This window comes from Dipodomys ordii, unplaced genomic scaffold (genome assembly GCF_000151885.1).
Source record: "Dipodomys ordii isolate 6190 unplaced genomic scaffold, Dord_2.0 Scaffold89, whole genome shotgun sequence".
Taxonomy (NCBI): domain Eukaryota; kingdom Metazoa; phylum Chordata; class Mammalia; order Rodentia; family Heteromyidae; genus Dipodomys; species Dipodomys ordii.
This window is the reverse complement of record NW_012267305.1, coordinates 1,346,599-1,359,038: the sequence shown is the minus strand read 5'-3', so window position 1 is coordinate 1,359,038 and position 12,440 is coordinate 1,346,599. Positions and strand designations below refer to the sequence as shown.

General features: G+C 47.6%; 2 protein-coding genes across 3 annotated transcripts in view; one reads left to right on the top strand and one right to left on the bottom strand.

Annotated features, from left to right (window-relative positions):
• Mtmr1 (myotubularin related protein 1) overlaps positions 1-7,875 on the top strand; it is a 58,266-nt gene extending 50,391 nt beyond the window's left edge. For both annotated transcript variants that reach the window (XM_013025977.1, XM_013025976.1), the window contains 2 exons: positions 1,118-1,294; positions 5,491-7,875. In XM_013025977.1, coding sequence (XP_012881431.1) covers positions 1,118-1,294; positions 5,491-5,655 — 342 coding nt within the window. In that variant the 3' untranslated portion in view covers positions 5,656-7,875. The remainder of the gene's footprint in view (positions 1-1,117; positions 1,295-5,490) is intronic.
• Positions 7,876-11,623: 3,748 nt separating this feature from the next.
• Cd99l2 (CD99 molecule-like 2) overlaps positions 11,624-12,440 on the bottom strand; it is a 70,155-nt gene continuing 69,338 nt past the window's right edge. The window contains exon 9 of the mRNA XM_013025982.1: positions 11,624-11,957. Within this exon, the coding sequence (XP_012881436.1) occupies positions 11,893-11,957 (65 nt within the window). The 3' untranslated portion in view covers positions 11,624-11,892. The remainder of the gene's footprint in view (positions 11,958-12,440) is intronic.

The window sequence follows — 12,440 nt, the reverse complement described above, 5'->3', positions numbered from 1 at the left end:
TTTTTCCCTTATAAATATAAAAATGAAAAAAGTCAGGTGCTTAGTGCTCATGCCTGTAATCCTAGCTACTCAGAAGTCTGGGATCTGAGGATCATGGCTCAAAGCTAGCTGGGGCAGGAAAATCTGTGAGACTATCTCCATTTAACTACCAGAAAACCACAAGTAGTGCTGTGGCTCAAAGTGGTAGAGTGCTAGTCTTGAAGAGAAAAGCTCAGGGACAGTGCCCAGGTGCTGAGTTCAAGCTCCATGACTAATAAAAAAATAAAATAAAAAAGGAAATAGTTAATCTTGAATGTTCCTGTGGGAAGTCAGCTTGTAAATAAGCAGTCCTGTAGTAATGGAATGATGCAACATTCACTTGACCTCACTGTTTCTTCACTTTTCCTGGTTACATCCATTGTTTCCTATTTGTCTGCCCTAACTGTGCTCTCCCATGCTCATAGATTTGAAATGTTTTCATTCTGAGGAGCAATACAAATAATTATAGCATTTCCAAATATGTACAGTAAAACTGATGGGAAGATATAATGAAATATATGTGTATGTGAATGTATGTGAAACCTCTACAGCCTGCCATCATGGTGTACTTTTCTGCCAATAGACAAAGCTTTCCATTATGAGGGATTTTTTTTCAGTATTGAGGATTGAACCCAGAATTTTGTGCTTGCTAAGGAAATGCTCTATCACTTGAGCCACATGTCCAGCCCTTTTGTTTCAATTTTGTTTTCAAGATAGGGTCTCACTTTGCCTGGTCTGGCCTTGAACTCACATCCCATACCTAGTTTGTAAGGGATCTTATCTGTAATTTCCACCCACATTCCTCATTAGGTAAAGTATCCAATTGTTATCGCTGCACCCTATCATCTTAATGAGTGTTAAAAAAAAACTCTTCTCCTACCCCACAGACAGATTTGCCAGATGCTGCCAAACTTCAGCAATATATTTTCTCAGGACAGCATGAAATCATGCAGAGTGGAGGATGGGAGACGGGGCTTAGTAAATTTCATGCACTTTTGTCTTTGCATTCATTATATTATTCAAGTCCTTTTTATGCCATATTGATTCTTGAGGCTTTGAAGAAAAGTTTACTTCAATGTATTCCTGTTTTGCTTTGCAGGATATATATACAAAGACTGTATCTTTATGGTCATATATCAATAGCCAGCTAGACGAATTTTTGAATCCCTTCTTTGTGAATTATGAGAACCACGTTTTATATCCTGTTGCTAGTCTGAGTCATTTGGAATTATGGGTAAACTATTACGTACGATGGAATCCACGGATGAGACCACAGGTATCCTTTTGTTTTTCTTCTTTTCCTAAGAGTGCATCTTTTTCTCCCAGTGAAGAAAAGTGTTGTAAAACTGTGTGCATGGTAGCGTTAACATAATCATGGTCTTCTTCCTCTGCCAGGGTCATGTTCCAGTAGGTTCCTCCCACGTGGCAACCTCAATGCCGTTTGCTGGGTTAAAGTTCCAAATTTTTAATATCTCCCTTCCGCCAAAGAAGGGGTAGAAAGTATACTGTCTCCCACTGCATTTGCCTCTTACTCTTCGAAAACACTCTGAAGTATTGTGGGTGGAACAGTACCTTCTCTAATTCCCATACATGCGGAAGTAGTGGGAAGGCCTGCGAGGAACAAGTAGAAGCTTGCTTAGACTGGTAGCAAAACAGGCTTCTAAAGCTGGAACCCTTCTGAAAAGGGGGCATAGTTTCCCCTGCCCTGTCACATTCTTTCATAGTAACAATAACAGGGTTTGATAAAACAGAACATGATGCATAGTCAGGCCAATCAGCCAAGCCTGGACCTGCTTCCTGTGCCCAGTGGCTGAGCTCTGGCTACAAGTCAGGCACCACCAATTAGTGTTTCTGGTCTTAATTTGGCCTTGTTCCCCACCTGTGATCTCCTCTAAGTAGGAAGAAGACACATGGAGCCCTCATCCATGGATGCTCTGAGGGTTTAATGAGCAGCTACCAGGACCACTTACCACCACTCTTTGTCAGCAAGGACACAGAAACCTGGCATCTTCTGTTCTCTCCTCTTCCTTCTCTACCTTCCCTCACTTCACAAGCTCTGTTTCATCCCCAAGTCCCACTAACCAGAGAAGTCCAAATTCCTCCTTTTCCTTTGCAGTTGTGCAGCTCTGGCACTTGGAGGCCTATTGACCCTGTACTAACCATTCCTTGGCTAGGAAAGTACACTCATGTACACTCATCCATGAGCCCCATCAGCCATGTGTGGCCTGCTGCTGCAGATACCTGCTCTACCTGTCTTTTCCTGCATTCTCTGTGCCCTCACACCACAGCCCAAGCTAGTCACACTCATATCTTTTCTGGATGCTTTATTGCACACAGCTTCTTCTATGCTCTCTTAAGTCACCCAAGCCACCTTTAGGATCTCAGGAAGTATTTTCTTGAACTTTGTGATGAGTGCTGTGCCCAGCACTCATCCTCCTCTCTGAACTAGGCCCAAGATGTAAGTCTGTCATTGCCTGCCACCCGTTGTCTCTTTTTCTCCCACATAGGAGTCCAGGTCTGACTTCGGTTACATTGTGCAGCATGCTAAACATGCTTCCCCATGTACGCTTCAGCCTTACTCGGGAACTGAAACCAGGCCCCGCTTCTAGCAGCTTCCTCCTTATTCTCATGTATTACTGTCCTATGCAGGCACTTGCTCAATTTTTTTTTTCTTGGGCAGCTTCTGTTTGATCTTCTTTAGTAACAGGGGAGAATTATAGAGTGCCAGGAAATCACTGGTTTATTTAAAATTACTTAGACTTACCACCTAGCTGTCCAGGTGGCTCAGAAGACCAGATATTTTCTGGAATGTCTTTAACATTAGCAGAGTATGAAAACTGACTACCTTTGGTTCCCCCCCCACCCCGCCCCTCCACCGGCTGTGATCCACTGGCTTCCTCTCCATTGCAGATTTGTGAGGACAGGGACCAAATGTTCTGTAAAACTTCCATCCTGCATGAAATATGTTTGCAAACCTGGACAGATTGGGTCATGTGTAAGCAGAGTGTGCTTTGGCAGGATGACTGGGATCACAGGAAGGACACAGCACAGAGAAGCCAAAACTCCCCTGGGATCTTGCTGCCTGGTGCATGGAGTTTCGGAATGCTCCCTACCAAATTCTGTCTCTGGCAGTGATGAGCTCCTGATGTGGAGTAAGGTCCAGAGCTTCACTGAGACCTCACAAGGGATACAAGTGTGACACGAGTGCATACCAAGTGTCTGGTACGCATTTTTGTGTTCTCTCAGCACAGTGCACAGCTTTACCCTAAATGCAACTGACACATGGGAGATACCTCCTAAGTGCTGGCACACAATGTGTTGGGGAAAGTGGGCTGATGCTAGAGGGGTGAGTGGGCACTTACACAACGGGACCAGGTGGGTGTTCTAGAACATTCTCTCTGGCAACACTAAGATGGATGGGAAAGAGGATGTGTGCACAGTATGTCAGGGAAGTGTGCTGATGCAAGATAGTGGTCCGGGTGATGCAAGATGGGAGGAAGATGGGAAGAGAGGCCAGGGGAGGTCCACGAACCTTCTTTCTCAGAGAGGAGGGTGGCAAGATCCGCTGCTGAAAGATGCCCCCTCTCGGGATCCTTCAGAGCATGACTGAGTGGGCTGGTGGCTAGTGGTACCCACCTGGTGCCCTCTTGACTTATGCCTTGCAGACTAGCATGCATGGGTACTCATGGCATAGGTTTCTCTAGCTTCGTTCTGTATTTAAGCTTCGGGGTTTGGTGATTCCTTCAGATGTGTCTCTGCTTGGTGGCAAATGAAACTGCTACCTGAAAAAGATACACAAAAGTAGACTGCAGATGCAAGGTGACAGTGGTACATTTGAACAACAGTGTTCCTTTACATGCTCTGCTCCTGAGGCCGCACTGTGTGTTTGTGTGTGTGTGTGTGTGTGTGTGTGTGAGAGAGAGAGAGAGAGAGAGAGAGAGAGAGAGAACACATGTGTATGCATGTGTACATGGATGGACATGTGGTATGTGGAAGTGCATGCACATATGCATGTATGAATGTATGTGTATGTGCACATCTGTATGTGTGTGTGCATGAATGTGTATGTGTGTGGTATGTTATGGAAGCTTGATCACAAAGTGTCCCCTTATGTCCATGGAATGAAATGGTCTCACAGATAAGAAAAAACACCAGCTAGAATTTAAAAGTAATCACACAGCTGTGATTCACCTCACCATGGCCTTTGGCTTTGCTAGGAGACCCTGACATCATTGTCCCCCTCCCTGTGGCCTGAAGTGCAGCTGTTTTGAGCCTTCTCAATGCTGGGTACCAAGCACCTTTTGTGTTGGAGGTACCTGCTGCCTTCGCTTAGTCCTTCCTCCTCTGCCTGGTGCTCTTGCTGTCTTGTTGACCCTCCAGGAGGATGGGTCACCAGTGGCATTCATGATGGTGCAGTTCTAAGTGTTTGAGGAAGCAGAGACTAGACTTGGTGAGAGATGAGCTGGGGCTTAGAGACCAAGGTCAGACCGTACTGTCAGGGCAGGGGGAGGAGCCACTGGAGGTTGTCACATGATGACAGGCATGTTCTGCTGGAGACTCAGGCCCCAGCTGCTGTGCAAAGTGGATGGGGGTGAGACAAGTCTCCCCAACTAGGATTCTCCCTCCATGCTCATCCTCACCCCCAGGCTATTGGCTGGCTGGGCCTGGTAGGTGTGGAGCAGCTCTTGTGAGCTCATCAACTGGTTCCTATAAATGCTGTGGTGGCGGGTGAATCTCATTTTGTTATTGCCCTCAGTTGTGGGCTTAAAAGGTAACTGCACGCAGTGCTGCATCATGTTAAGGAACAAGTGGCTGATCTCCCCAGGGAGGTGCCCACCCCAAGGGTGTCTGCCAGCTCCTGCTCTAGCTGATGCCAGTGAACAAAACTCTTTAATCTGTAGAGTGCTGACTTAGCCAAACTGTTGTCACTTGGTGCCACTATTTAAAAACACTGCACCCGCAGAGATAGTACAGGTGGGGCTACATGTACACTTTGCATGCATTGTGACTTCCCCCGAGCCTAAGAGCTGCACAAAAGAGAGCAGGGGGTAGCCCAGCACAGGTGACACAAGCCTGTAATCCTAGCTACTCAGGAGGCTGTGATGTGAGAATTGTGGTTTGAAGCCAGCCTGAGCGGGAATGTCTGTGAGACTTTATTTCCTATGAACCAGCAAAAAGCGAGAAGTGTAGCTGTGGTTCAAGTGGTAGAGTGCTAATCTTGAGTTTTAAGAAAGCTCAGGGACAGTGCCCCGGCCTTGAGTTCAAGCCCCAGGACTGACAGACAGACAGACAGACTGACTGACTGACTGACTGAGAGAGACAGAGAGAAAGGCTGAAAAAGAGAAAGACAGAAAGAGAGAGACAATGAGAAAGGCCTGGCCTGTCCCTGGGGCCCATGGACTTGGTGGAAGATTGGTGATATAAATGGGTCCCAGCAGCTGCTAACACAGCCTTGTGTCTGCTTGCCATCAGATGCCAATTCACCAGAATCTGAAGGAGCTGCTGGCCGTGAAGGCTGAGCTACAGAAGCGGGTAGAGGATCTACAACGGGAAGTGGCCGCACGCGCTGTCTCATCCTCTTCTGAACGAGGATCCTCCCCTTCTCATTCAGCCACTCCTGTCCACACCTCGGTCTGATGGGCAGAGCCAGGGTCTTGGGCCATCCTGCTGCTTTATCGTCTTCCCAGTGGCTCAGGGCCTGGCCGTTGCTGTTCTGGCTGTAGCTTGTGATCTTATCTTAGGATTAGGCCCAGGGACCATTTGTGTGGCTAGGTGACAGCTCTCGCGTGGGTAAGTGCATTTTGTGTCGTGAACAGTCTGTTTCCCCTCCTGTCAGCAGTCCCACAGAGAACTGCCTGTCACACCCACCCCGAGCCACCTTGTGCTGTGCAGGCAGCTCAGGGGGGAGCTAGAGGGAATGCAATGCTTAACAACTCACATTACTCCTTTCCACCTTCAGTCCTCCCTTTGAAATGAACCATTCACTTTAAGACCACATTGCCAGCCGGTGGCTTCCCTCAGCTTTTTGCCACAATTTGCAAAGTGTGTGTAAATGAAACCTTTGGAGGAAACAGACCATCACCATCGACTCGACAATTCTCTTCATGCCAGGGGTCTTCCAGTACCAATTACTGTTGTGTACATATAAGGTATTTTTTAAAAGAGAAACATACCTTTATTTTCCTATGTCCTTTTTTTTATGTTTAGAATAGTCAGTCACCTGAGGTGGTATCTGCTTAACTGTACTGTGTGAGAAATTCTTTCCCAACTCACATCATGCTAGCTTTTATGTGGTACATTGGAAACAAGACATGAGATATGGTCATTTGAATGGCCATGCGTGATTGCCCTCAGACTAAGTCTGGTACTTGTCTCCTGAGGTGGCCCCGAGTTCCCTCAGGATGGCACGGACTAGGTGTGCTCAGTCCTCTGGCTTTTCTGTGGGTCAACTGAGGACTCGGGCTTCTGCACAGGTGCTGGCCTCCCTTGGAGACAATTCCTTTCATGAGCAAGGTGTGTCAGTTGTTCTGGGGCACCAGAACCTGGTACCCTCCCACCCCTAAGATAGCAGGCATTTGTATCAAAGCAAGTCTGATTCCACCTGTTCTATGCCTGGCCCGCCCACCTCACTTGATTGACATGTGGCTGCTGTCCATGATTAAGCAGCCACTGTGCCAAGGCTCTGCTTTGGAAATGTAGAGCACTCCCTTTCCTTGGTTCTGAGCCAGCCATGGCCACTCGGGCCTCCTGCGGTTTTGCACCTTCATCCAATGACTTTGAGCTCTGCCACTGCATCAGTCTTTGCTGGAGTGAATTTCCTGTCAACTCTTAGCTCCTTCAAGACAGGCGAGCTTGCCCCCAGAGCCACACGTGCCCCAGAGGTTCACGGGGGTCCAGCTGCATTGTGTCTTCCCTGCTCGGGGTCAAATCACTGGATGTCATGCAAAGTCCTACATATTGACCTTATTTTTGAAAATATATTCTTAAAGAAATTTTCTACAGCCAAATGTGTAGAGAATAGATGTTTTTTCAACTTGGAACCTTCTGAGTCTTATAGAAGATTATCCTTCTATAAGATACTAGACATATTTATTCAAGGTTGTTTGATAACCTAAAATCAATTCTCCATTTTTATCACCTGGGGGATTTGTTTCTAAACCATAGTTTAATCCACAGTAGCTTTTTGATTTATGGTCCAAACATACCTAGAAATATAGTTTATGAATGGATAAACACCAGGCATAATGACGCATACCTGTAATGCCAGCACTCAGCAGATAGAAATGGGAGGATACTGAGTTCCAGGCCAGCCTGAGCTACGTAGCAGAATCTTGTCCTCTCCAAACGGCAACAATAAGCATAACAAATGGATAAACAAGTACTCATTGGTACATTGATTTTTTAAGTGATTTTTTTTCCCTAGCAATATCCTTTAGTCTCCCAACTACACTAGGACAATTAAATGTAGTCTAGACCAGATGTTTTGACAGTCCCAGAGAGCCCATGCAGTTTGCTCTGTGGTGAGGTATTCTGGTGCTGGTGGATGGAAGCTGGCGCCTGATCTGGCCGTATTCTCCCTCACCTGGGGATCTCCACCAGCAGGGTCCCTAGAAACTGTCAACTTTAAGCACAACAGAGCACTTCCCTTTGTATGTTCCTAGCACAGAAGTGTTTCTAAAAGAACTTGAAGTATAGTTTTGTTATCTAAGATAAATTCTTTTTTGTTGTTGTTTTATTTAAGTGTACTAGAATGTAAAAACCTTTAAGGTTCAGGTTTCTAAAAATCTGGTACAATATCGTATTTGCCCCATCTGATGCACTGTATTTCAATCTCTAATGAAAAAGTATAATATGTTACCTTCCTGGCCTTTTTGTTGTCTCTCTTTTTAAAGTTATTTCATTAGGATCTTCCCTGGAGGAAAATGAGTAATATGTAACATGTACTAAATGTTTACTACGTGCCAACCACAACTGGTATATGTGAAGTGCCCGTGTGTGTGATTTAATTCATTTACGAAATGACAGATGTACATTTTTATGAATCGTGCAGGCAGGAACTAATCAGTGGTCTGATTTTAAATCTGTAATATCCCTCTGCTGGGCACCAGTGGCTCACACCTGTAATCCTAGCTACTCAGGAGGCTGAGATCTTGAGAATCACAATTCAAAGCCAGCCGAGGCAGGAAAGTCCGTGAGACTCTTATCTACAGTGAACCACCAGAAAACCAAAAGTGGTGCTGGGGCTCAAGTGGCAGAGCACTCACCTTGAGCTGAAGAGCTGAAGGACAGCGCCCAGGCCCAAAGTTCAAGCCTCATGACCGACAAAAAACAAAACAAATCTGCAATGCCCCTCAACTGTAACCTTGAGGACAGCTGGAGACACCCAAGTAACAGCACTTGGGACCTTCGAGCGCATACACAATGCTCTTGGACCCTTGCCAGGTCTAGTCTCTGGTGTCTACTGTGTAGTCTTTCGGAGATGTAAAGGCCTGGATGATATCCTCACATCCCCTGAGGCTCCCCCGAACCTAAGGATGCAGGATTGCTAATCTTCTCCACATGAGTCACTGCAGAGTGAGCAAGAGACTCAGTGTTAGGGGCAGAGATGCATGTTTGGCCACCGCCCAGCCAGCCACCCCGGCCGGGACAGCAGAGGTAAAAGGCTGAAAAGCCTACTGGGTGAGGCCAGGCCATGACGAGCTGGAAAGAACTGCCCAGGACTGACAGGGTGGCTTTGGTTGGGTTTGAGGATTTGATGCTATTTCAGTACAAGCCGGGCCCTTTTTGTGCCCAGGTTTCTCTGCCTGAAACAGCTGCACATAACTAGAAGCTATGTCGGTTCCCAGCTTGCTCTGAGGACAAAGCTTAGATACTTGATGGATGGGCTAAGTGCAAGAAGTGTTATCTTGGGAGGAAGGGATGAATGAGCACCACTTCGTACACAAGTGCGGGCAAAGCTGGACAGCCTCATTTGACAGGATGTACCTTAACACCATGTGAAGACCAGGATCTGTGGGGTTGCATTTTCTTTAATGCAAACATGAGACAGTTTACAATTTACACGTGGACATCTCACAGAAAAGATGGACAGGGCATTCTTGTAGTCTCCAGCACTTTCTTCACAGAGCTGGTACTAACACTAACCTAAGGAGCGAGGCATGGGCCTGTCCCACACCAGGATGTACCCCCCCAAGTCACCTGCCTTCGGGCTCTCTTGGCTGAGAGCTCTATCACCTCGCTCATGATCTCATAGCTGATACCGTAAATGCTGACCTTTTAAAAAATTCTCCCTGCCAGTTAGGCTAGTAGAGAGATTAGATCTTCGAGTTGGCTGTCTCTCTCCTATTGCCTGGGACAGGCCAGAGCTGGCTACCATCACCTTCTGATGGACACAATTACAAGAACTGTCCCCAAGACTTCTGCAGGCCCCAGTCTCCAAGCAAATGTAACATACTGGTGGGAAGGCAAAGGCCAGTCCCTGGGGTGAGACTGTGAATAGAAGGCTGAGGGCCTGCCAAGGCCTGTCCAGGCCCTCTGAGCTAGTACCTGTGGGCCAGTGATGAGTTTTATGGCAAAGGGCTTTGTGCAGAAGGCACGGAAGTAGCTAAGGGAGTGCAAATTGGTGTTCTTTTCACTGAAGTCACTGCTATTGAGAAAAGGACTTCACACAGAACATGTATTTTACAGTATGGCTGCAGGGTACAAGGCCTTTGTCACCACATGGGCCTCACCAGCAAGGTAAAGTGGGTAATTGCTGTGTAGGTGGTAAGAAGCCAGAGATGGCAACAAACTTCACAGCGTCCTTTAGCCTAGCAACTAGGCAAGGTGTGAAGCCGTCATCTCCTGATGAACTCCGTGTTAGGGCGACATCAACCTTGCAACAATCAGCCAGCGGGGTAGGGGGGCTGCTAGTTCACTTCTTTTCAAAAGAAATCCCAAATTTTATTTCTGACAGAATATCCAGGTATTCTTTAGAACAAGAGAAAAAGTCCCTCATGTCTATGGGTTGTAAAACATAAGCACTGGAGACATTTCCCCTTTGCTTTTTGTTCGTCTGTTATCACAAAGCAGTTGGGAACCTGGGTGACAGTGGGAATTCTGGATTCACTTCTTTTTTTTAACTGATTTGGATTTTTTGGGGTCTTTTTCTTTTTTGGTATGGAGAATCAAATCAGAACGTTGCACTTGCTAGGCAAGTGCTTTGCTGCTGTGCTACGCCCCAGCACATTAGTTCACTTCTTAAAGAACCACAGGGTCTTCCTGAGGCCACATTTCCCGCTCAGATCCACAGTGCAGGTGTGCGTGGTATCAGTGATCAAACAAGACAAGGGGTGCATCCGAGCCCACAGGTGCACAGCCACCTGGACACCTGGTACCACCCTTGCACCCTACACCATGAGCACGCTTGGAAAGCAGAGGCCACACTGCAAGCTTGTATTTGACATTAGAATTTCAATGTTTCACTGCTAGGTTTCGAACGTTTCCTTAAAAAATGGGAGTTTTCCCATCCTAGCACAGCAGGTGTGAGGAAGCCTATGCAGCTTGTAGGATGTGTGGGGTAGGTGAGCATGCAGTCCAGAAAATCCTTTGAATTTTGCAAAGAGGATCTTGCTCACCCAGGGGTGCCCCTCCTGCTTTCACAAGTGTTTTTTGAAATGGCAAACTATTAGTTCCCACAGGTTCTAGATTCAAGTTCAGTCTCCAAGTGCTCAGCTCACTGGGGTTAAAGGCCAAAGGAACCTAGGAAGCCGGCTCTGCTTCCCCCTAACCAGGTGCTACCTGGTAGATCTGGGCCACTCCTTGGGTTCCCAAGTTTAATTTTCCCCTGGAGAACAAGGTCCGAGGACTCTTCATCAAAGCAGACAAGGAAGACAAATACAGAGCTACAAAGGCAGTGGCATTCCACTTGATTAATCCAGCATCCCTCCCTCCCCCACCCCACCCTTACCTCCCATTTCAGATCACACATGCTGCAGATATTCTCCCTACCTGTAGTGCTGCTGCCCCAAAAAAACATTGCAGATGGAGTAGGGGTGGCACACTGTCCTAATCTAAAACTCTTGTCAAATGCAAAAAATGATTGCTAAGATCTCTTACCCAGGCTGGCCTGTAGTCACCCCAGCTCCTGTGAAATCCAGTGGGAGCTCCACAAGTTACAGCAGCCAACTTCCTTAGTCCCTAAAGTCTCCAGGGAAGAATATCAGATGCATACTTGCCCTTAAAACCACTGAAAAGCCTCCACCTGGACCAGCTCTCTGGAAGCCCAGCAATATAGAAGCGGGAATTGGAAGGGCCAAAATAAAACCAGTGTCCCTTCCCCCTCCCCCCCTCCCGTGTGTGTGTGTGTGTGTGTGTGTGTGTGCGCGCGTGTGCGTGCACGCACGCACGTGCATGTGTGTGCGTGTTGCTTGGTGTTCATTTGACCATTGAAGGGGCTCCAATTGAAGAGGCACTAACTGGGCTCTCCTCAAACCCTCAGGGGTCACTGGCAGAGGCTGCCTGTTGGTACTCTTGCCACTGTGAGCAGCTCCAGTGTGCAGAAAGGCTCTCCTTTGACACTGCTCTCCTCATTCTCACTCCAGTTCTCCCCCACCCCCCACCCTCCCTACACTAAGGCCGGAGCAGGCTGCCTCAGAAGCTTCCAGTACTGGAGATCTGGAGCCAGGTCTCCAGTCTCAGCACCAAGTCTCTTCAAGGTACCTGTGGCAGAGTGAGTGCCCTGCCCTCCGGGGTAGGGCACAGAAATCACTCTCAAGAACACCCAAGCTTGTCCAGGAAACTCAGAACAATGAAAAGGCAATGACATGGGAAGCTTAGAAAGGAAATCAAGAGCTGGGGCGCGCGCGCATGCGCGCTGCTGAGCCAGGCCTCCCTTCAGATCCGCGGCAGCTCCGGTGGCGGCGGCTGTGCAGATTGTGTTTGCAGAGTTGAATATTTCACTAGGGAAAGAAAAAGATTTCTGTGAGGAGGGGCTCGCCTCCATCCTGCACAGAAAGAACAGACAACCAAGCTCCCAATTCAGGGTCTCTGCATGTTGTGCCAGAGCTGGAGCAGCTCAGCCCATCCCTCTGGGTCCCACTCCCTGCATTAGGATTGGGTGCAGGACAAATGGAGAAGATGCACAGGCTCTGCAAAAGCTCAGCCTCTGCTTCTTCATGTGGACGTTGGGAATGCTCCCATGTGGACTGTTGGCTTACTGTAACTAAAGTACTCAATCCAGCACTGACTGAGCCGGGGTGGCACTCATTCCGTGGCTAAGTTTCCCTTTGTGATCTTCTTGCCCATTATGTGGTACACAGGGCCAAGTTATCCTGGAGCTCCCTGTCGCCCCCCCCTCCCCACTGCTATCCTCCTGCTCTGATCATGTTATGCACGTAGGCTGTTCCTGTCTCCCTGTGTATTCATTCCAGTCTCCGTGGATG